This window comes from Erythrolamprus reginae, chromosome 1, assembly GCF_031021105.1.
Source record: "Erythrolamprus reginae isolate rEryReg1 chromosome 1, rEryReg1.hap1, whole genome shotgun sequence".
NCBI classification, from domain to species: Eukaryota; Metazoa; Chordata; class Lepidosauria; order Squamata; family Dipsadidae; genus Erythrolamprus; species Erythrolamprus reginae.
In genome coordinates this window covers 302455430-302480296 of record NC_091950.1, presented here as the reverse complement: position 1 = coordinate 302480296, position 24867 = coordinate 302455430, and the positions used below count along the sequence as shown (strand labels likewise).

General features: G+C 40.5%; 1 protein-coding gene across 2 annotated transcripts in view; it reads left to right on the top strand.

Moving 5' to 3' along the window:
* FRK (fyn related Src family tyrosine kinase) overlaps positions 1-23796 on the top strand; it is a 68951-nt gene extending 45155 nt beyond the window's left edge. The window contains exons 5-9 of one of the 2 annotated variants that reach the window (XM_070733382.1): positions 2922-3090; positions 9597-9755; positions 14819-15000; positions 18189-18354; positions 22332-23796. In XM_070733382.1, the coding sequence (XP_070589483.1) occupies positions 2922-3090; positions 9597-9755; positions 14819-15000; positions 18189-18354; positions 22332-22546 (891 nt within the window). In that variant the 3' untranslated portion in view covers positions 22547-23796. The remainder of the gene's footprint in view (positions 1-2921; positions 3091-9596; positions 9756-14818; positions 15001-18188; positions 18355-22331) is intronic. The other variant, XM_070733383.1, reaches the window with a different exon arrangement.
* The last annotated feature ends 1071 nt before the right edge of the window (positions 23797-24867 follow it).

Sequence of the window (24867 nt, the reverse complement as noted above, 5' to 3'; positions counted from 1 at the left end):
CAGCGTTAGTCATAAGTGATGAAAAGTGACTGAACAGCACAACTCCCTGTACCTCTAGTGAATGATAAATCCAAGAACATCTCCCAGAGGGTGATTGAAAGAGAGGGCAATCTGTTTGACAGTGCCAAGTTCTGTTCTTGATTGGATGAACAATTATTGGCATCAAATTTTAGTATGGTAAGACTGATTCGATTTCAATTGCCTTATTTTTATTAGATTTTTTTTAAAAAAACCTTGGATTTTGCCTCCCCCTCCACACATGTACATCTAAACACGGCACAAACATGCTCTGAAGATATCTCTTTTTTCCTGCAATGTTTCTATATTACCTTCATACCAGGACAGTCTCAAGATGTATAAAATCGATTAGGCTTTATTGCTATTACTCTGGAGAAAAGTTCTGTCAATGATAGGAAACAAAAGTGAGAGATAGGGGTAGGCTGGAACAGGATGTTTCAGGCTGGTACCTGAACTTATGAAAACAATTGAGGCCAAAATATAGATAATGAAAATAATGATGCTGAGAAATTTGTTAAGTGAATTTTGCCCCACTTTATAATTTTCCTTGCCACATTTGTTTACTGAAGTTGTTAAGTGAATGTGGCTTCCTGATTGATTTTGGCCTATCGGAAGATTACAAAATGTGATCACATGATTCTGGGACTCTGCAACCATCATAAATACGAACCATTTGTCAAGCATCCGAATGTAAATCACAAGACCAATGGGATGTTGCGATAGCCATAACTGTGAAAAATGGATGTAAGCTACCTTTTTCAGTGCCATTCTAACTTTGAACAGTCACCAAATGAATGTTGTAAGTTGAGGACAACCTGTATAGCATGCTATTGACTCAACTACGGATGGATAACGTTAAAACTCTGCAATTTTAACTCTAGCTCTAGAAATTGATGTTTCCTACCTATTGGTTTTATCTTAATGCATCAGGGATAGTTCCATTTACCTTCCCTATCAGTTTGCATCGCGATGGAAGTAATGCACCTGTCACATTGGGCAAAACACCTGGAAATGACCCCACTTTGCATGCATAGAAGCCTTTGCGCATGCACAGAGGATTTTTTTGCAAGCTGCGGTAACCGGAGAACTGGTTCAGGACTGTGGACCACCGGTTATCTCTGGCTGTTTGGCAAGTGGCAGTAAATTTCCACTACCGGTTCTAAAGAACTGTTCTGAACTGGCAGCAACCCACCACTGTAGTGCATATCCAGATATAAATCCTTCCAGGGTTTATCTATAAGTAATTCTTCGTATCTTCTTAGCCACCTTTTCTTCACGCTGAAGAGTTCTGGTTTCTTCAAACTTTCCCAATAAAACTTTTATTTTATAATGCTGATCACCTTTGTTGCATCTCTGATACCTTTGTCTTCATTCTTTCTGCAAATGCAAAAAAGTACAACTACAAATATTCTGTGTGTCCCTCTTATAAAATTGTAGCACAAAAAGGTTCTGGGTGGAGGCATAGGTAAGTACTTTTTACATTAAAAAAAACAGTATGGAAAGTTTGTTTTCATTGCTCGTACAACTTTTAATTAGTCTTCAGAAAGGAGGAAAATCAGTTGAGAAATATCAGGGTTTTATCAAGTGATTAATTGTTTGATTGATTATCTGCCATCAAGTTGTTTTCGAGTCCTAGCAACCACATAGATAGATTTTCTCCATGATTTATTAAGTGGAAATAATTAATTCAGACTTTATACTCTGTGGATTGGAGATAGGTCTGATTTTTTTTTCCTTCTGGAGATCATTGGTTTCTTACATCAGGTATCGATTAGCTTGACCAAGTTCTTCTCTTGTTTAAAAAAAAATAGCAAAAAAAATATCTTCAGACTGTGCAGGAATCTTGTTGCATCTCCACACCACTGTCAATGCCAGTAGGTGAAGAAAGCTATGAGAGAACTCCAGAAGCTCAGGAATGAATGACAAAATGATGGTTTCAATGTTGTCATGGCAACTGAAGAACCCAATATAATATTCTGCCATAAACAATGAATACTCATCTCTCACCTGCCAGTCCCATACTATGAAGGGTGTCAAGAGAGCTTTGGGTGTATTTAAATAATCCAGTCAATTTATCATCCGGTTCAGGGGTAGGTTCTGGATCCTTTTGGTGCCAGTTCACTCAAGGTCACGCCATATGTGTGCACACCCCCAGCAATCAAAAATTAGCTTCTGCACATGTGGGGAAGCAAAATCCAAGATGGCGGCACCCATAGAGATACCGACAGAACAGGCTCCATGACATCATCACTGGATTATTAATGGTTCTAAAGAACTGGTTAGAACTGGTAGGAACCCACCTCTGATCCTGTCCCCTTTATCATTTTTTATAGAGGATTCAGACATGATCCTCTATCTGGAACCATCTCAATTTCTCCACCATTTTCATTTGTTTTTTGATAGGAAAACAATTTTGCTGTGGAAATAAATATGGAACATCTCACCAGTAAAACTGGAGTGGGGAGGGAAAGGAGGATATTAGGAGCCATCTGTCTGGAAGCACCCCCAACATACATGGCTCATCCTAAGTATTTTTGAATTTGAAAACATTGAAATAAAGTTTTCTGGCTTTGAAATGAAACGCATCTAAAATAAAAAATCACAAAATGAGAGTGTGACAATAAGAACATAGCATTCCCTGCTGGAAGTTAGTGCTCAAAGCAACTGTTTCATGCTGCTTTAGTGAAATGAGACTTTCATCAACGCAACATGTGGTCTTTACAGTAGAAAGTATTTGGTAGTCATTGAAAGAATAGGCATCTTTTTGTTAAAAGCGTGGCTTTATTAGTTGTCCAAAGCTTTTTTGTTTAGATGACTGATTATTAATAAACCCTGCAATATTTGCCATTTTGGTATTCTAGGCAAAAATGGATGTTTATGTATGCTGTTTTATTTCTATCCAGACAGAAGTCCCAACTCCATATGATTTATCATATCAAACTGTAGATCACTGGGAGATTGACCGAAATTCTCTACAACTTTTAAACAGATTGGGTTCTGGGCAATTTGGTGAGGTCTGGGAAGGATTATGGAATAACAGAACACCAGTGGCAATTAAAACACTAAAACCAGGTAAGTTGAATACCTCTGTAATTTTCTTATGAAAATCACACAATCCTGATATTATCTCAACATCATAAGCATTTCTGAAACTAAACCCCTTTAAACATTCAATTCAGTTCTAGCGTTGATGCTGCAAAGATAATTCTTGACCTATAGGTAATTTTTCCCCAATGGTGAAAACTCAGACAGCATCCAAGTTCTACAGATCTCTCCTCTCCCTGGTGAAATCAGAATGCTCTGGTGCTTTAACACCATTTCAACAGGTTTTTGAAACACAGAAGAAGAGCATGATGTATTTTCTTTCTTCTGCTTGCACAAACAACAGTGTCAAGGCAAAGAACAAGAGTGCAGGGTGCTAGCTGGATCAGAGGTGGGTTCCTCCTGATTTGGACCAGTTTTATGGAACTGGTAATAACTTAGCAGCTTGGTTCGGTAGAACCAGCACAACCTAAGCCTGCCACTCCGCGAAACCAACTCTTTTGGTGATGCTTAGTTTTTTTTGTTTCTGCGCATGCTCAGAACATACATTAATGCCTTAGATCTCCCAGTGTACATTGAGTTTCTGCCCAGATTGGATGAATCATCCCGTCCTTGCTTTCCAAGTTCTGCCCTCCTTTAAATTGTAGTGGAGCTGCATAATTTCAGTAAGGGCTTCTTATTCTATAAAGTTGAACCTTGTTCTTCTTCACTGCAAAGATCCCATGGATTAACAGTAGCAGGTAGAAATGAAGGAACTGCTCCCCTTGCTTTAACAAACCAAATCACTACTCCCCAAAAATAGGTGACCAAAACATCGCCCTCCTGCTCTATGCAGACGCCGCTGTGATCTTCTCCAGGATGCCAGTAGGCCGTAAAATAGCCTTTCGAGCCCTTCTTCAGTACTGCAATAACAATAACCTAAGTATAAATTATGAAAAAGCAAAGATCATGGCATTTGCAAAAAGGCTGAAACCTTACTCATGGTATCAAGATGGGCACAAAATAGAGCAGGTAACCACTTTCAAATACCTGGGGGTGATCTTTCATGCCAATGGTTCAAGGAAAGCACATGGAGAATATGCAGCTGCCCTGGGCCAAAGATCAGCGAGCACCATTCTCAATTTTTTCCGCACAAAGGGAGGATACTATGTCCCTTCTGCTATTAAACTTTTTATGGCCAAGTCGCTAGCTCAGCTCCTTTATAGGTCCTTGCTTGGACCTCCAGCTTCAGCTTCGCACTTTACACCACTAGAAATAGTTCAATTCAAATTTATTGGAGCAATTCTCCAGATGCCACATTGCGTCTCAAATGCACTTCTGTGCCTGGAGACAGGATTGATAAAAGTCAAAGCAATAATCAGTATATAGCCACTCTAAATATTTGGTTAAAGCTTAACTTTTTCCCGCAAGGTCTTGCTTCATTAATCCTTCATGACAAATTTTCCTCCTCATGGATTAAGGCTGTCGAGTCCAATCTTTACAAATTGGGCTTCTCCCCAGCTTCAATACTTGAGGTGGACTATGATCTAGCAAGACAAACCTTGTGACAAAGAGGACATCGAGAGGCAGGTGGATTTAAGGAAAGCTCCGCTGTTTCTGGCTCCAGATGCCACTAGATGTGTTGTGGCTCCTGCCAGCTACCTTAGACAGCTGGAATCAGCAAACCACTGAAAAACGTTTGCTCTTACATGATGCCATGCGCTTTCATCTGCCGTTTTGTATGGCAAGTATAAAAGAATACTATTCACTGAAATACTTTGCCCTTGCGGCTCAGGAGAGGTGAAGACTGTGGGACACATGCTCCTGAGATGCTCCTTTTATACAGAGATTAGGAAAAAAAACATGTTCTGCCATTAATTGCAAGGTACCCTGGCCACTCAGACACTACCTATCTCTAGTGGCAAGACAATATATGGCTAGTAGAATCCGAGACCAAGCTACAAGGAATAAATTGGAATCACTTTATAATATGTAAAAAGATATTTTGCTCTTGAGTTAAAATGGTATATATAAGAAACACGCCCAATTTGGTGGTGGGGTGTGAATGTTTGTCTGGTGGTGGGCACTAATCACAGAGCACTTGTTGTATGTTGTGTGCATGTGTTCATATTTTATAAAATCAATTAAAAAAATTAATTAAAAAATACCTATCTCCAGTGGCTACTTAAGGATGAACAGGCCATAATCACAGCACAGGTGGCCAGATTCTGCGCAGCAGTAGTGCGGCTTTGTTGCAAATATGTCTTCACCATATGTATATGTATATGTATATGTATATGTATATGTATATGTATATGTATATGTATATGTATATACACACATACATATAGCATCTGTGGCCAGCCTTTAAGTGCCTAATCCACCTTTGTTAATTTATACGACAAACGTGGCAACCTTGTTTATTCCTTTCCCTAATAGTAGTAAACTGACTATAGACCTCACAGCTTATGGATTGTAATTTTAGTAGTATTGACCATGTGTAATTGATAGACTGGATTTTATCATGGATTTTATCTGTTATTTATCATTTTATCCTGCAACATTTGGCTGTGTATTTACTAAGTGTTTTTATTTGGTTTGGTCTATGACTGTAATAATACATTTGATATGATGATTTGAAACCCAAATTTATTTCACTGAAATATCAGTAGGGACTTTGGTTCCTATTAATCCTAAATTCTCTTGGTGATGCCAAATGGAATTACTGGCATGATGTTATTTTCAGTCAAATAATGTTAGGACTGAGATATTAGCCACATGACTTAGTGACAAATTCTTTTTGTCAAAATGAAAGGCAAAAACCCTTTAAAAAAATCAGATGGATGCTGAGAATGTTTAACTAAAAATCTCTTAGCATTATGTAGTGAATTGTGAGTTTGAATACAAGAGTTGTATTTGTTGAAGCAATGGATAGCATGAATAGGTTTCATTTTGATTTGATTTTTTTTTAAAAAAACCTTATACTAACCAACAAAATACCTGCACTATTTTATATGCACGGTTAAATAATTATTGTAGGATAGAGAGCTATTGAGAACTATTGTAGCATAGAGAACTATTGTAACATAGAGAGCAACTGAACTATTTATTTAAAAAAGAACATAGGGATAATAATCTCTAGGATTATTGAGTGCTATACATTTGAAAGGTTTCACATGATAAAGCCATTTGAGCCATTTTCTCCATGTGCTTAAAAATTGATCTTTGATCCTTCCAATGTTATATAAAAGGACAAATGATTAAATGGAAATTTTTGCAACTAGAAAGGCCTTCAATTAACCTCAGACACTTGGAAACCCACCCACCCACCATGCTAATTAAACTGCCACCAATCTTCCTAGAAACAAAGTGGTCTCATGAAGCACTTGCAAGATGTTTGATTAATATATTAACACTGGAATGATTATTTTTGTGTGTGTGGAAAACCCTGCCAACTGCATTTGTAAGCCTACTAACTCATTATGTGTTTTAACCATTTTGCATTTTTGATGCATTCCAATACAAGACTTGGCCTTAAATTTTCTTATTGCTGATTAATTTTCCTGATGCCATTTAAAAGGAAGGGGGGGATCGTAAAGGGAAGAAGACCCGCCAAACGACATTGTTTAATCGACGGAGAAGGCCAACTCTGTGAGACCTAATCGGTCGCTGGGATTTGTGCGGCAGAAGGCGGGCCCAGAGATATTGGATTAGCTGCAATGCGCATGTGTGTGCTGGCCAGCTGATTTTTGGCTGGCACAGAGGCTCTGGGAGGGTGTTTTTGGCTTCCAGAAAGCCTCTGGGGGGGGGGGGAAGGGTGTTTTGACTTTCCCCTGGCTCCTGTGAAGCCTTTGGAGCCTGGGGAGGGCGAAACACGAGCCTACTGGGCCCATCAGAAGTTGGAAAACAGCCCCTTTCTGACTTCTAGGGGGCCTCCGGGTGGTGGGGGAAGCTGTTTTTGCCCTCCCAATGCATTGAATTATGGGTGTGGGCACTTGTGCATGCGCGATAGCACACGCCCACACTCTTTCAGCACCCGAGAGAAAAAAGGTTTGCCATCACTGGTATAGTGTCTTCTGCTTGAGGGGGGAGGGTTGGGCTAGATGACCTGCAAGGTCCCTTCCAACTCTGTTAATCTGAAATCTGAAAATTCACCAGATATCTTCTAAGGTTCCCTATAAAATGTTTCTCATAAAATTTTCAGCAGTCTTCTTCATGCATTTTAAAAGTATGTGAGAGAAGAAGACTGTGGCATAAGTGAATAAAACACTGCTTTTCCATGGTAAATGGCGTGGAGAAGATTATAGTAGTTAAATAAGGCTTTCCACTAGAATAGACAAACACATTCTCTATATACATATATTTATCATTTTTGTCCCAACTGAACCTATAGCAATTCCTTGTTGCTCCAGAAGTGTTAGAACATCAGAGTCCTCAGCCAGATAGAATCTAAAATCAAAGACATATAGATGCTCCAAATATGGAAATAGTGCTAAAAAGATTTATTGAAGAAAAAAAAAATACTAAATGTGTATTATTTGCAAAAAAATGCAAATATTTGAAATATGTGTATATTAGAAAACAATCTCCGAAAATACAAACGAATCTGCAAGTGGATTGTTATTATTTTGGGCAAGTTTGCAATTGAGTCATAAAGAATTCAAAATGAATAAAATAAGAATTTGAGCAAATTGAACTGGATATTTTGATCTGTTGATACTTTTGGCTTCATGGGATCACCTTCAGACTGTGATAGTAATGCAAGGGAATGGAACTATTCACATTTCTTTCCAACTTGCCCATCTCCACAACAATAACAATAACAAAGGAATGTCATCTTGACTTAAATGAACTTTATTGACAATACACAGATAGAAAAAAAAATCAATGCAACACTAATCTAGACTACTTGTTGAATATGCATTGGGTTAATGTAAATAGTTGAATGTGGATTGTTGAAATGTGATTGGTTGAGAAAGTGACAGTTGCATTTAAGCGGGAAAATGAAAGTATAAAAGAGGCGAGCTGACACTGTTTCAGTCAGTCGCGTCTAGAGCTGAAGTCACTATTGCAATGTTCTTTCCTGCTGCCGAGAATAAAGAAATTTAAAAGAGCTGACTGCCTCAGTATTCTTCACTACTTGTCTAAATTGTCGTGAAATCAGATTTTTTTTCCTGGCATGGATTTACTGCATGAGGGGGCAGCAGAACACTGTGTTTATTTCTTGATACCAAAACTTGCAATACTTACTTATTATAACATGTAATACAATAATTCCAAAATACAAAGATCTATAACAATATATACTGAAGATGGATTAAATCTGTGGCTAGAGATTGGATTTGGATGACTAAGATGTTGAAAATTACCTCACATTTTCTGATCAGGCTTCCATTCTGAGGATTCAGATGAACAGTGAAACCAATAATACTGCTGGGATTTCATCTTTGGTAATAACCAAGAGCATTTATGCAGGGATTGAGGCAGTGAAGGGCTACCAACATTTTTACTACCACACTGTGGGCAGGACACCCTGCATTTTCTTTCAACATCTTTCAGTGCAAATTGGGTGCTCTGGGGGGGAGCTCCATTTTCGCTACTCCACTGCGTTCCCCCCCATCCGGGCATAGCCCACCCCTGGATTGAGGGCAGCAGTGGGTTCTAAAACTCTTTTCTACCAGTTCGAGCTTGTGCTCACATTCGACACTTCTGCGCATGAGCAGAAGCGTCCCAGGTGGATGGCAGAGTCTCCCACTGCCAGTGCTACTGGTTCTTAGAACCAGGCCGAACCGGGAGCAATCCACTACGGATTGAGGCAAATTGGAGGACCAGAACTGCTGCACGAATCCCAGCGACCAGTTAGGTCCCACAGAGTGGGTCTTCTCCAGGTCCCGTCAACCAAACAATGTCGCTTGGTGGGACCCAGAGGAAGAGCCTTCTCTGTGGTGGCCCCGACCCTCTGGAACCAACTCCCCCCAGAGATTAGAATTGCCCCCACCCTCCTTGCCTTTCGTAAACTGCTTAAAACCCACCTCTGCCGCCAGGAGTGGGGTAACTAAGATACACTTTCCCCCTAGGCCTTTACAATTTTATGCATGGTATGTTTGTATGTATGATTGGTTTTTGTATAATGGGTTTTTAACTGTTTTTTTAGTATTGGATTTTGTTATACTGTTTTACTGCTGTTGTTAGCCACCCCGAGTCTGCGGAGAGGGGCGGCATACAAATCCAATGAATGAATGAATGAATGAATGAATGAATGAATGAATGAATGAATGAATAAATAAATAAATAAATAAATAAACTACAATTGCTATTATTGCTGATTTTTTGGGGGGGGATTCAGTTTTGGGGGCAAAAAGTAATGTGTTCTCCAATTTCAATTTCATAAATCCCATATCTGAATTATGTAGGGGGAGTGGAATTTGCATTGCTACCTATGCTGATTAGCAAAGAGGCAGCCAATATCCTTGGTTATTTCCACAAGACTGTGGGGCAAACCAGAACAGCCCTTAATAACACACACTAATTTTCTTTTGCTGCTGTTCTCATTTCAGGCTCAATGGATCCAAAAGACTTCCTCAGGGAGGCACAGATAATGAAGAATTTGAGACACCCTAAGCTTATACAGCTCTATGCTGTTTGCACTTTGCAGGATCCAATTTATATTGTTACAGAGCTGATGAGACATGGGAGTCTGCTAGAATACCTCCAAAGTGAGTAGAAAACATTTCATTTAGATAGAGTGCGGTAGTCTGCAATAAAGCAAACACGCTGGTATTAAAAAATAAAATAAAGGGGGGGGGAGAAGCAAGAGAGATGAGCAGATCAATTTAGTGTGATTGGATATGAAGCCAGTAATGATTGGCAGGGATTGAGATGGTGTGTGTGTGCATATGTGTGTCCCAAACTACTTACAGAATGGCATGCTGGGGATATATATATATACTAAGAAATGATGGAGCAGACAAAAGCTAAAGCAGATTTAATCATAAACTGAAATGAAATAGTCAGTACGGTTGTTTCTTCTGCCCCTTCTGTCTCATTTAACATTCTAATTTAGTGAGTATTTTGGAATGGTGTGGCAAACTCCCTCTTAAAACTTTGGGAAAGTATGTCCACCCTCCATTGGAGCCTTCATAGCTATTCAGAGACATCACAAAAGGCTCTCCCAAACAAGGGAAAATAGAAGGTCATTGTTGTTCTCCAAAGCACCTGAGGGTAGAACAAGAAGCAATGGGTGGAAGCTGAACAAGGAGAGAAGCAACTTAGAACTAAGGAGAGGTTTCCTGACAGTCAGAACAATTAATCAGTGGAACGGCTTGCCTCCAGAAGTTGTGAATGCTCCAACACTGGAAGTTTTTAAGAAGATGTTGGATAACCATTTGTCTGAAGTGGGGTAGGATTTCCTGCCTAAGCAGGGGTCGGACTAGAAGAACTCCAAGGTCCCTTCCAACCAGGGGTGGGTTGCTGGCAGGATGGCGTGGAACACCGTTCCACCGGCAGAAATGGACTTGTGTGCGCATCTCCATTGCTGCCCACCGTGTATGTGCTATGAACATGCCATGCACACGAGATTGGGCTTCTGCGCATGTGCAGAAGCCAAATCTCACTGCCCCAGCCAGCAACAACAGCGCCCCCTGAGCTCCAGCCATGTAGCCTGCTCTCCCGCACCACAAGCATCTCTTGGAGCAGCGATGGTGGCTGCCCCGAGTGAGTAGTGGCTTCCAGGAATACAGTGTTAGGGGCCCAGCCAAATCTACTGCTGCTCGGAGGGCGAGGGGAACACACAGAGCACCCCTTTGCCAAGCGAGATCCTCCCTCATCCTCACCCATTTCTGCACAGATAAGACGTTGCGGACGACAAGGGAACAAGGGAGGTGATCTTACTTGTGCAAAAGTGTCAGAGGGAGGATGTCACTGGGCAGAGAGGCGCTCTGTCTATTCCCCTCACCCTCCGCTGCTTCAGCCAATTTGCTGGATCCGGCCTCCCAGAGCTTAGAAAAGTGAAAATCCGGCAGGCCAACCTTAATAATAATAATTTAATAATAATAATTTATTAGATTTGTATGCCGCCCCTCTCCGAAGACTCGGGGCGGCTCACAACAATGATAAAAACAATATTATACTGGCACAAATCTAATATTAAAAAAACCCTAAAAATCCTATCATAATTAAAAACCAAACAGCACATACATACCAAACATAAATTATAATAAGCCTGGGGGAAAGGTGTCTCAAATCCCCCATGCCTGGCGGTATAGGTGGGTTTACGGAAGACAAGGAGGGTGGGAGCAGTTCAAATCTCCGGGGGGAGTTGATTCCAGGGGGCTGGGGCCGCCACAGAGAAGGCTCTTCCCCTGGGGCCCGCCAGACGACATTGTTTAGTCGACGGGACCCGGAGAAGGCCAACTCTGTGGGACCTTATTGGCCGCTGGGATTTGTGCGGTAGCAGGCGGTTCCGGAGGTACTCTGGTCCAATGCCATGTAGGGCTTTAAAGGTCATGACCAACACTTTGAATTGTGACCGGAAACTGATCGGCAGCCAATGCAGGCCACGGAGTGTTGTAGATATGTGGGCGAATCTGGGAAGCCCCACTATGGCTCTCGCGGCCGTGTTCTGCACGATCTGGAGTTTCCAAACACTTTTCAAAGGTAGCCCCATGTAGAGAGCGTTGCAGTAATCGAACCTTGAGGTGATAAGGGCATGAGTGACTGAGCAATGACTCCCTGTCCAAATAGGGCCGAAACTGGTGCACCAGGCGAACCTGGGCAAACGCCCTCCTCGCCACAGCCGAAAGATGATGTTCCAATGTCAGCTGTGGATCAAGGAGGACGCCCAAATTGCGCACCCTCTCTGAGGGGGTCAATAGTTCCCCCCCTAGGCAATACCGACAGCCACTCCGTCTTGTCTGGGTTGAGTTTGAGTTTGTTGACACCCATCCAGTCCCCAACAGCCTCCAGGTACCGGCACATCACTTCCACTGCTTCATTGACTGGACATGGGGTGGAGATGTACAACTGGATATCATCCGCATATTGATGATACCTCACCCCATGCCCTTGGATGATCTCACCCAGCGGTTTCATGTAGATATTAAATAGCAGGGGGGAGAGGACCGACCCCTGAGGCACCCCACAAGGGAGAAACCTAGAGGTCGACCTCTGACCTCCCACTAACACCGACTGCGACCGACCGGAGAGGTAGGAGGAGAACCACTGGAGAACAGTGCCTCCCACTCCCAGCCTCTCCAGTCGACGCAGAAGGATACCATGGTCAATGGTATCGAAAGCCGCTGAAAGGTCAAGAAGCCCCTGTCCTGGGCCCGCCAGAGATCATCCATCAACGCGACCAAAGCAGTTTCCGTGAGGATGGGGGCTGCCCAATGGCCAGGGAAGTGTCCAGAGGTCCCTTCCTGCCCTTCCTTCCTTTCTCAACAATCATCTCTAGAAAGGAAAAGGCAAGTAACTGGACTCCAATTAAGCTCCAATTTGAGCTGGGTCAAATTCTCCAAACTTGTCCAATAAAATTATTGGTGGTTTGTATATTATTTTATTTAAAACACTTACACAGTTGTCCATCCTTTCTCCAACTCTAGGCAGTTCCCATTCGACAATGAAAACATTAATAAAACAAAATAATACATCTATCTAGGAAAACCATAAATTTAAAAAACTGGCAGCAGAGTTAAGATTCTACATGCAGGCGCTTGTTAAACCTTCTCATACACCTCACTTTATCCCAAACAGTTGGAGGAAAAGGCAGGTCTTAAGGTGCTCTTTCAAAAGGCAACTGGATTTTCTTTTTTCTTAGAAACATAGAAACATAGAAGTCTGATGACAGAAAAAGACCTCATGGTCCATCTAGTCTGCCCTTATACTATTTTCTGTATTTTATCTTAAGATGGATATATGTTTATCCCAGGCATGTTTAAATTCAGTTACTGTGGATTTATCTACCACATCTGCTGGAAGTTTGTTCCAAGGATCTACTACTCTTTCAGTAAAATAATATTTTCTCATGTTGCTTTTGAAGATGTTTCACTCCCTGATCCAAAAAGCTTCTTTAGAATTGAACTGAGCTGAACTGAACTAGCTTCTTCTTCAATTCGAAAGAAACAAAATATCTTCAAGGAAAAACGAAGTCCAGTTTCCTTTTGGGAAAGCACCTTTGGTATAAACCATGATTCGGTTGGATGATGGAAAAACTCCATAGACATCTCAATCTTAAGGGCTTTTCAGAAGGCTAGAAGGATGGAAAATTCAATAGAAAGGTCTTTCCATAGGGCAAGGTCAGTGATGGGCTGCTTCCCATCACTGACAGTTTTTAATGTTTATGGTTTTCCTAGATAGATGTATTATTTTGTTTCATTAATGTTTTAATTGTTGAATGGGAACTGCCTAGAGTTGGAGAAAGGATAGACAACTGTGTAAGTGTTTTTAAATAAAATAATATATAAACCTCCAATAATTTTATTGGACAAGTTTGGAGAATTTGACCCAGCTATGTGACTTAATTGGAGTCCAGCTACTTGCCTTTTCCTTTCTAGAGAAGATTGTTGAGAAAGTGGCTACTAAGCTACAAAAGGTGAGTTCCTGCTGGAGCAGCTGTCCTAACTATGGCAGTTATGCCAATTGTTTACCGTTGAAGAACACAACATCCTGGTAATTGTCACATTTCCCCTAATCTCTGCACTAAGGAGGCAATTATACTTGTGATTTGGAATGCTATGGTCAGCATGCTGACTGGCACCAGTCAATATAGCCATATATAGCACAAGCATAGTTGGCTGCCAGTTGGTTTCTACATACAGTAGAACCCTGACTTACGAGACTAATTGGTTCCGGAAGGAGGCTCATAAGTCGGAACGCTCGTATGACGAAACATTGTTTCCCATAGGAAACAATGTAAAGTCAATTAATCCGTGCAACAACAATAAAAACCGCTGCCGCCGAACGCGGAAGTTAGCGTTCGGCTTCAGGAGACAGCTGCGAAGCGGCGCGGGTGTTTTAAAACGTGGCAGCCGGCCTGGGGGATTCGGGGGCTTCCCCCCGAGCCCCCCAGGCTGGCTGCCACCTTTTAAAACACCCGCGCCGCTTCGCAGCTGTCTCCTGAAGCCGAACGCTAACTTCCGCTTTCGGCTTCAGGAGACAGCTGCGAAGCGGCGCGGGTGTTTTAAAACGTGGCAGCCAGCCTGGGGGGCTCGGGGGGAAGCCCCCGAACCCCCCAGGCTGGCTGCGATGTTTTAAAACACCCGCACCGCTTCGCAGCTGTCTCCTGAAGCTGAACGCGGAAGTTAGCGTTCGGCTTCAGGAGACAGCTGCGAAGCGGCACGCGTGTTTTAAAAGGTTGCAGCCGGCCTGGGGGGCTTGCCAGCACCCCCCCGAGCCCCCCAGGCCGGCTGCAACCTTTTAAAACACGCGGGATACGAGCGCCAAGGAGCTGTCTCCTGAAGCTGAACGCGGAAGTTAGCGTTCGGCTTCAGGAGACAGCTCCTTGGCGCTCGTATCCCGAATGTGAGCTCGGGAGGCGAACAAAAATGTCGCTCCCCTCCCAGCTCTTATCTCGAGTAGCTCGTAAGTAGAGCTGCTCGTATGTCGAGGTTCCACTGTACAAATGAAGGCTTACATATGGTAGCTTGGGGCCTGGTTATGTGCAAGGCTGCTTATTCCAAATAGAATCTGTCTGTCTAAGACCCACCTGTAGAGAGTGCTTGTTGCAAGGCATACCGGGAAGACTATTTTTTCTCAACCGTCGGCAACTATTCCTTCCTTGTAGATGATGCAGGTTCCAGAATCCATTTGCCAGAACAGGTAGATATGGCAGCTCAAGTGGCCTCTGGAATGGCTTACCTGGAATCCCAAAATTTCATCCACCGAGATTTGGCAGCAAGAAATGTCCTGGTTGGTGATCACAATGTTTACAAAGTGGCAGATTTTGGACTTGCACGGGTTTTTAAGGTATATTTTTTTAAATTGATGGTCTCAGATATGCTAATATTTATCAATAGTCGCCATAATAATAATTTAATAATAATAAATAAATAAATAAACAAACAAATAAATAAATACGTTTGTTTGTTTGTTTGTTTGTTTGTTTGTTTGATTGATTGATTTATATGCCGCCCCTCTCCGAAGACTTGGGGTGGCTAACAGCAATCATAAAGCAGCGTACAATAATAATCCAATACTAAAAACGATTAAAAACCCATTAATATAAAAAACCAAACATACATACAGAAATACCATGCATAAAATTGTAAAGGCCTAGGGGGGAAAGGGAATCTCAATTCCCCCATGCCTGGCGGCAGAGGTGGGTTTTAAGTAGCTTACGAAAGGCAAGGAGGGTGGGGGCAATTCTAATCTCTGGGGGGAGTTGGTTCCAGAGGGCGAGGGCTGCCACAGAGAAGGCTCTTCCCCTGGGTCCCGCCAAGCGGCATTGTTTAGTTTGTATGCCGCCCCTCTCCGTAGACTTTAATCAAAATCAAAACTGTTTCATTTATAGAATTGTGTAAGAAATAACAAAATTAAATGAATTAAATGTTGACATAAATAATTTTTTCCTGAAAAAAAAAATTTTTTTAAAGAAAGAAAACATAGTAACAAGAAGAGTGACTTCATTTTAACTTTGGGCAAATATCTTCCATATCTGGCAAATAATTTTGAATTCAAGGACACATGAGAAAATCTTAGAGGAGCCTCCCCTCCCCATCGTCCTTAGATAAACTTTAAGAAACATTGCCCTAAATGATACAACACCTGCAAATTTAGTATTTAAGAATAGAATTGTTCTACGCAGAGGCAGCATCTACATAGGGTGACTAATTTACCCAGTGATTATGGGTAACCACAATCATTGCAGTGGAGGTTCCAGCATAAAAACCAGCTGCTTGTCTGTAGCTAGAGACAAAGGCTATGTTTGGAAGTCACAGTGAGACACAATTCTAATTTACCATGAAATGTGGTGTTTTACCTTGCTCGGTTTCTCTTAGCTGGATTTTCCTGACAGCAGCAATGGCTAAATAAAAAACTCCTTCTGTGATTTGTTTAGCGTGCACTTTTAGAACACTGACTGCTCGTTCCTTGATCTGCTGCACCTCCTGCCGATGTGCTGACTTGTGAAAGGGCAAAAGGTTGTGAGTTGATTTCCGTAGATTAGCTTTTTGCTTCAGGCTTGTTGGGATTAGGTGCTGTCTGGAACCAGCAAATCAAGACAATATACTGTAGAAAATGTGTAGGTGGATTACTGTAGGTTCAAGCAGCATCATTGGAAGCATTTGTGATGTGATCTGGATGAGACCTTTCAGAGATAAATATATACTGGTAGATATTCAGCTAAATAATGTTTACATTTGTCCAGACTGTCTTGGACCCATGGCATTGGGCCAGAATACATCCGGAACCGCCTTCTACCGCATGAATCTCAGCGGCCGATAAGGTCCCACAGAGTTGGCCTTCTCCGGGTCCCGTTGACCAAACAATGTTGTTTGGCGGGCCCCAGGGGAAGAGCCTTCTCTGTGGTGGCCCCGGCCCTCTGGAACCAACTCCCCCCAGAGATTAGAACGGCCCCCACCCTCCTTGTCTTTCGCAAATTACTTAAGACCCACCTTTGTCGCCAGGCATGGGGGAGTTAAGTTATCCTTTCCCCCTAGGCTATTACAAGTTATGCATGGTATGTTTGTGTGTCTGTTTGGTTTTTTATAATAAGGGCTTTTTAATTGTTTTTATTAATTGGATTGTTCATGTTGTTTTGCCACTGTTGTTAGCCGCCCCGAGTCTGCGGAGAGGGGCGGCATACAAATCCAATAAAATAAACAAACAAACAAACAAACAAACAAATAAATAAATAAATAAATAAATAAATAAATAAGATGGAATCGCTCCTTCCCTTATTTATCTTTCTGATCTTATTTTGATTTCAAAGCATCAGCAACTTTAACAATAGCATAAAATTAAATTTGGAAGAGCTGGTTCCAATTTTGCTTATTCTAATGGGGAAGGGGGAATCAGAGTTTTGATCATGGCAAACAAACCACAGAAGGAGTTTTTCCCAAGGATAAAAATGGATTCATCTTGGTCTTCCAAATTGGTTCATTTTTAAGTGAAATGAATTGGCATTTTCAATTGGATGGATTCATATTTCCAACTGATTCAGATGAAAATAGGTTTGCTCCTTTTTTGAATTAAAATTTGGAGGTGTCTGATATTATCCATCAGATTAATCTGATGATTTCATTCTAATATCGAATTCAGGCAGATGGTTCTACCGAACTGTCTTCACATTAACATTTTAGGTTAAATATTTACACTGCACTTGTTTCTGTGAATTTTTTATGTACCCTAGAAAGTAGAGAGACCTAATCAGGAGCAACCAATTTGCCTTAACATGATATACAAATGCAGTCATAATTTTAATAGGTACACTGAAGTAATATGGAGATTTTCACGGTGGTTTGTACTGCCTGATAAGAAGAAGAAAAAAGAATACATAGCATTCCCATTTCTGAAACTCAGAGCAGTATGCATGTGAAAAAGGAAGCAGGATGACCTCAGGAGGAAAAAAATCTAATATATAAGTAAATAATGTTCCATTTATTCTTCAGAGTACATCAGCTCACTTCACCTGAATTAATTGGTGCTACTATGAACAAATATATTAATTTGAACTTCTTGGAGTCTGCTTTTTAAATCCTGGAATTGTTTAAGGGATGATGATCAGTGTTTTGTTGGTGCCTGTAATTAATCACAGAACAAAGGTTCTGAATGCATTAGTTCTTGCTGTCACCTTGTCGTCTTGCTAAAGGCTTCACATGAGTTCCTGTTGTCCTGCTGCCAACAGGTAGCTTGCACTGCTGTCACTGATAGATTCGGGACTCACAGTAGTAAGCCCCAATTAATCACGGCCAAATTGATGTTGCATGGATGCTTGACAAAACAAGGACTAGGAATTAAGGAACAAAAGTTCTACCTGGCCGGTTCAGTTGTCAGGGAACATCAGCTATCATTTAACAAGCAAGTTTCAGTGTAATGATTATTGGAATTATGTAAATGTTAGGGAAAAAAAGGTTTTTAGTTGGTTTGAATATCACAATAGTGGAAATGGATAGATTTGGAGATTTATCACATTGTGTCTTGTTTGCATAAAATAGGTAGAAAATGAAAATGTCTATGAAGCCAAACATGAAACAAAGCTCCCAGTGAAATGGACGGCTCCTGAAGCAATTCGCTCTAATAGGTTTAGCATTAAGTCCGATGTCTGGTCTTTTGGAATACTCCTTTTTGAAATAATCACTTATGGAAAAATGCCCTATGCAGGTGAGTGCTTTGTTTGAAAATTGTGCTATCAACTTTTTTTAAAAATGAGATCTCCTTACCTTTCTTCAGGTTAATAAAACTTTACAATTTTCTGTATGGAATAGAAACTTTTGGATAATCTATGCAGCTATTGTAAGTGTTGTACCGTCTACTAAACTAAATATTGTAGCACCACTAATTTCAAATGATTAAAATCTTGCTAGATTTATTTTTTGCATCTATTACCTCTTCCAAAGTTGCTAAGCAGTTTACACGAATAAAATAATGAAACCATGAACCTGTAAACAAGAGCTTCAGCTAAATTAGCTTATTATTTCCCCAAACTGCTGCTATCTTTTATATGACATCCTCTGACAAATTATTTGAGAAAAATCATGTTTTATACCTTTGCTGAAAGACAAATAGGCAAGAGTCTGGCCTGAACTAGACGTATGAGCTATTAAAGAGCATGGGGCTGCAATTCAGAAGGCTGTTCTTTGTGTTCCCCTTGATACCTGAAACAAGAGAGATGAATAAATGTGCTCTAAGCCAGCATACTTGAGCAAATTTTACTGGAGCAGGTGAACTAGCAACTGGCACCTAGGATTGGGCCTGGAAACCTATGGGGACCAATGTAGCTTCTACAATTTAGAAGCTACACTGCATCGGCTTTCATCCGTCAGCAAATTAGCACCTGCCTTCTGCACCAGTTTGTCAAATTCCATGTAGTCAGAAAGGAAAGACTACAGAAGAACAACACATATTTCAGGAAGGTATCTTAACACTAGCCTGAGGCAAATGAAGAATCTTAAAAACTCATTCCCCAGCCTCAGTTATAATGAGGTAACTGAAGTAGGGTTTCTTTGAAGCATTTTTCCCCAAGATCTTTTGCAATCTGGACTAAATTGCCTTTTCTGAGATTCAGTCTCCATTGCACAAATAATTCTTACTGCAGTCAGCATATCCAATCACAAAGTTCCATTCCCCCCCAGTTCTTTGTCCAGTAATCCTAAAAGAAAAGCTTCAGTTTTCAATGTTATGTTCATTTTAAGAATCTTCTGTGTTGCAGCATGGATCTGGCCTCAATATTTCTTTGTTTTCTCACCAAAGAAAGTTCACCAAAGATGATTAAAAAGCACTTTCTTCAGAATTACATTTCCAATATACATTTCAATGACTTTATACATCTTTCAGAATTCATCAGGTTTTAGTTATCAATGATAAAATCATTTTCAACCTAACTTGGAGTTCTTTTCTTGATCTGATTTATATCTTGATGCTGATTGATGCATGTTTGCTGATAACAAGTTCTGCTGAGAATTACAGAAGAAGGAGGGGTCCTGTTACAGGTCATCTTGAATAACAATGCTGTTTCTGTTCCTTGCCCATGCAAAACCTCACTGGCCTTATTGCTATGGTTTAGGTTCAAAACTTGACTGAAACATAACAATAGTTTTATTTATTTATTGATTGATTGATTTTGTCCAATACACAATGAGGGTTTTAGTGCGTATACACATAGTAAAATACATAATGAAGGTTATAGAGAATATACTCATAGTAAAATATATCTAACAAAGAATAGAAGAGAAGATATAGGAATAAAACATATCAATGAAAGAATAGAAGAAGAGATATAGGAATAAAAGAAAGGTATAGGAGATATAGGAGAGCAATAGGACAGGGGACGGAAGGCACTCTAGTGCACTTATGCACGCCCCTTACTGACCTCTTAGGAATCTGGATAGGTCAACCGTGGATAATCTAAGGGTAAAGTGTTGGGGGTTTGGGGATGACACTATGGAGTCCAGTAATGAGTTCCACGCTTCGACAACTCGGTTACTGAAGTCGTATTTTTTACAGTCAAGTTATAGTCACCTCTTGTTTTGCACAATATTACTCCAGTCATTGGCTGTAGCATTTCTTCTGCAAAGAACAGCCTTTGACTGACGCATGGGGAGAGAGAGGCTTAAGAGCAATCCTGCGAATGCTTGTTGCCTCTGAATTCCAAAGATTATCTATGCACCCAACAAAAACTGTTGACCAAATTGCAGGAAATTCCACTGCTGAAAACAATAGGATCCATAAAATGACTTGGAGATAGCATCTAAATACGTTGGTCCACTGAGTTGAGCCAGGTTTTACAGGATACCTATTTTCTCATATGAGATCTGGTGTCTGATATATTTCTATACTTACAGTATTTAAACTTTTTGTTAATCAGCAAAGTATCCTATAGTTATATAAATAAACACAATTTTCATGATGGAGTCCCCTCTTGTCCACAGTTATTCAGTTTCCCCACCACCTTAAATGATTCACGTTCCCAATTCTGCCTTATGTCTTATGTTGTTAATAATTCTAGGTCAAGTTTCACTTATTGTTTGTGGATTAAGCCAGAATCCCCTGGTTGATACATAATTCTAAGCCCTGGGGGCTATATTCATATATTGTAAGAATCATAAGCATTGGCAAGAGAAGGGGTAGAAGGGGATCAAGTGAAAAACAACCCATTAAGATATTGTAAGATCAATCCCCTGGCTTATGTACTTGTGCTTGATACCAGAACAGAAATATGGATGACTAGGGGTTACATTGTGACATGCAAAGCACAATTTTTGCCATCAGTTTATGAAAGATGCCTATTGTATCAAGCCCCCTACATCAAATAAAAGGAAAACATTAGTGTCATGCACTGTCTGAGTCCAGACAATATTTGGTTCATAGAAGCAATGCTGCTTCTACCATTAGGCAAACTGATCACTTCAGGAGCTTGTGGATAATTTTCTTGGCATCCTTTCAACAACAACAATAATAATAATAATAATAATAATAATAATAATAATAATAATAATAATTTATTAGATTTGTATGCCGCCCCTCTCCGGAGACTCGGGGCGGCTCACAATAATAATAAAAAACAATATAACAGTGAACAAATTGAATATTAAAAGAAAAAGATATATAAAACCCCAGCAATTAAAACCATACAACACATACATACCAAACGTAAAATATAAAAGCCTGGGGGAGGTGTCTCAGTTCCCCCATGCCTGGCAATATAGGTGGGTCTTGAGTAATTTGCGAAAGACAAGGAGGGTGGGGGCCATTCTAATCTCTGGGGGGAGTTGATTCCAGAGGGCCGGGGCCACCACAGAGAAGGCTCTTCCCCTGGTGCCCGCCAAACAACATTGTTTGGTCCACGGGACCCGGAGAAGGCCAACTCTGTGGGACCTTATCGGCTGCTGGGATTCGTGCAGTAGAAGGTGCTTCCGGAGGTATTCTGGTCCAATGCCATGTAGGGCAATAAACAGGAAGAGATTTCTATCATTGCAGCAAAGACAGGAACATCTCTCAAGTCAGTTATATCAGTGAAGGTGAAACTTTTTCTTTTTGAATGCCCAAAATGGGAGTGCATGCATGCACCAGTGCATGTCCGTGCCAGCACACGATCCCTCACATGCACCACACTGCACATGTGGGTATCCTCATGCATGTGCCCCTTCATTGGGCTTCTTTTTCACCCTCAGTCTTCCTTGAAGCCTCTAGAGTGTGAAAAACAGCCCAACGGGAAAACTGGAAGTTTGGGAAAATGGGCTGGGGAGGGTGAAAATGACCTTCCCCAAGGCAGGAAATCAACTGGCCAGCACATGCATGTGCACTGGAGCTGACATAGGGCAATACCCCAGGTGCCCTCAGATATGGCTCTGCATGCCACCTGTAGCACACGTGCCATAGGATCACCATCGTGGAGTTATATGATTCCGTTGGGAAACCCAAAACTCTCAATGTGAGCTTTTCCATGGTTTGCTAAACTAAAAATTAAATATAAATGGGTAGAATTATTTCTCTCATTAGATATGCTAACTTGCAGAGCTGCTACAAAGCACAGTCTTATGCAAAAGAATGCATCCTTGAGAATGTATCACCCTTCCAATGTATTTCAAGTTAGCATGTTTATTATGCATAATTGCTAATCTTCTAAAACTACATCATAGGTCTGATGGGTTTTCAAGTGCTCCAGAGACTGGATCAAGGGTACAGAATTCCTCAACCAGCTAATTGTCCTCTAGAGTTGTACAACGTTATGCTGCAGTGTTGGAACGTCGAACCCCAAGAACGACCAACCTTTGAAACGTTGCATTGGAGATTGGAAGATTATTATGACATGGATTCCTCATCTTATGCAGATGCAAATACTTTTATACGTTGAATGAATGTTGCTACTGCTCAAGAACAACTTTCCTTTAGGAATTTTTAAAAATCATTTCAAGCCAACGTTGTAGAATGAAGATAAATCTACCTGTGTACATGTGTATGTGTGTGTGGACAGATCCATATATGCACACACAAACACCCACACAAACACACACTCTCTGCAATTGGCCTGGGAGAAAAAAAGCCTTTTTTTGTAAGAGCAATGCATTTGTTAGGCTATTACATGCTACATCAAACAAAAGCTGCTATTTTCACCAAAGTAACCATGAGATCAATCTAACCTCAGAGTAGATAAATGGTGAGCTCAAAATAGTGGCGAATGCCAAGGAATGTGTGTTTATTAAAATCTGTGACATTATGTCACTGTCTTGATGGCAGTCATTTGTACTGTAAGATTAAGAAAACTGAAATAGGCAGGATCTTCCCCCTCCCCTCTGCTTCTATTATTCTATTTATTATTTAAACAAGAAATAGTAATGAACACAAATCATAAACAGCTGCCTCACAAAAGACATTGTGACACTACTTTTAATACTTCAGAATGATTATGCATTATTCTCCAGATTCCACAAGTAGTCTGTTAAATTGCATTGATTTGTTTTTATGAAAGCATGTGATAGCCAATCCATAAAAATAATTTTGTCTCCTGTACTTTTCTATGCATATTGTACAAGGTACAATTCTGTCCATGCTGAATTAGAAGTTGGGATGGCGCCCATGCAATGGATATATATTTACTTTAGAAAAGAAAAGAAAGAGAGAGAGAGAGAGAGAGAGAGAGAGAGAGAGAGAGAGAGAGAGAGAGAGAGAGAATACTTTGGGGAAACACAATCTGCACAAATAATGGGCTTCTTCAAACAGTATCTGTTTTGCAGTCAAGGGATGATCATCAGTTCGTAAATATAGCCTTTGTAATTTTATAATAACCAAATACTACACAGTTCTATATGAGAACCAGACTGAGCTTATTGCAATATAATGCCAATCTTTGCTTCTTTAACAGGCTCTGAATAGGGATCAGCTGCTTCCAAGCAGTGATTTCAAATAATTCTGTCAAACAATTTTCTGATGTGAATGGATTTCTGTTTTTATTTGTCTGATCATGCACCACAAAGCTGATTGTATTGGGACCACTCATCCTTTTTATCAAACGCCTACTTGAAGTTGTTAGATTGTACTTCTAGGAATGTAGAAAGTATCTAATGTAAAACGTTGGCATGTTAAATAAAATTCCAGATAGAGTTACTATTTGGTTAGATGTCTAGCTTATTTTCCCCCTCCATTGTGCATTCTTTTAGTTTTTTTTAATTGAGAACCACTATGCCAGTTATCTTTGGCAAATAATTTTCTACAAATGGTAAATCCAGTGAGATTATGAAACTACTTTTTGACACAAAAGACGAGGTCCCACCGAAATTGTGCAATCTGGAAGCTGTTACCGGAATGAAGTCATCTACCACACCAGCAGGAACCCACCACTGCTATTGTGACTAAGGACTTTCCTCCTGTGAGGGACAACTTCTAATCCTATCACTCTGCTTTTGTTAGCTGTCAAACATTGCTGCAAGCAGTTTTGAAATATCCTGCCTTGAATGAATTTCTGCCTGCAGTATTTGCTTTGCTTATGAATAGATCCATCTTGATAGTTGGCTTCTTTCAATAATCTCTTTATCTCTTCAGTGTGACGTCTGCTGTGGGCTATTAAGAAAAAGTGGGAACTGCTTTCTGCCTCTAAAAAAACATGTTTTTCATTTTCTCCCCTTGGGGAAATATAATATTCTGCTTTTTTAATATTCCTCAAAATATTTCATTTTTCTTGGAGGAGGAGGGGCTTTCCACAAACCCAACTGTTGCAAGTGCTATCTACAAAACTAAAACTAACAAATTTTAGAAAGAAAAGAAATTATGTCACCATGACTACTGTTAACTGCTGTTAGGAATTTATCTGAAAAAGAAAACCAACCAATTATCCATTTCTCTTCATATGGATTAGAACGAATGGAGACCTGCATAGGTTTTCCATATAGCTAATCCTCTAGTGTAGAAGTCTCCAACCTTGGCAACTTTGCTGGCTGAGGAGTTCTGGGAGTTGAAGTTCTCCAGGCTTAAAGTTGCCAAGGTTGGAGACCTCTGCTCTAATGTACTTTGTTCTACTGGTGTAGTCTTCTTTTTCTTTAAGACACACGAGAAGAAAGAATGTATATTTAATGTATATTTCAACCCTACTGCTAGATTGGTTGATAGATTTGGTTCCATCAAAAATTCCACATTGCTATTTTATACCTTTAATGGCAAATTATATTTGTCTGATTTATT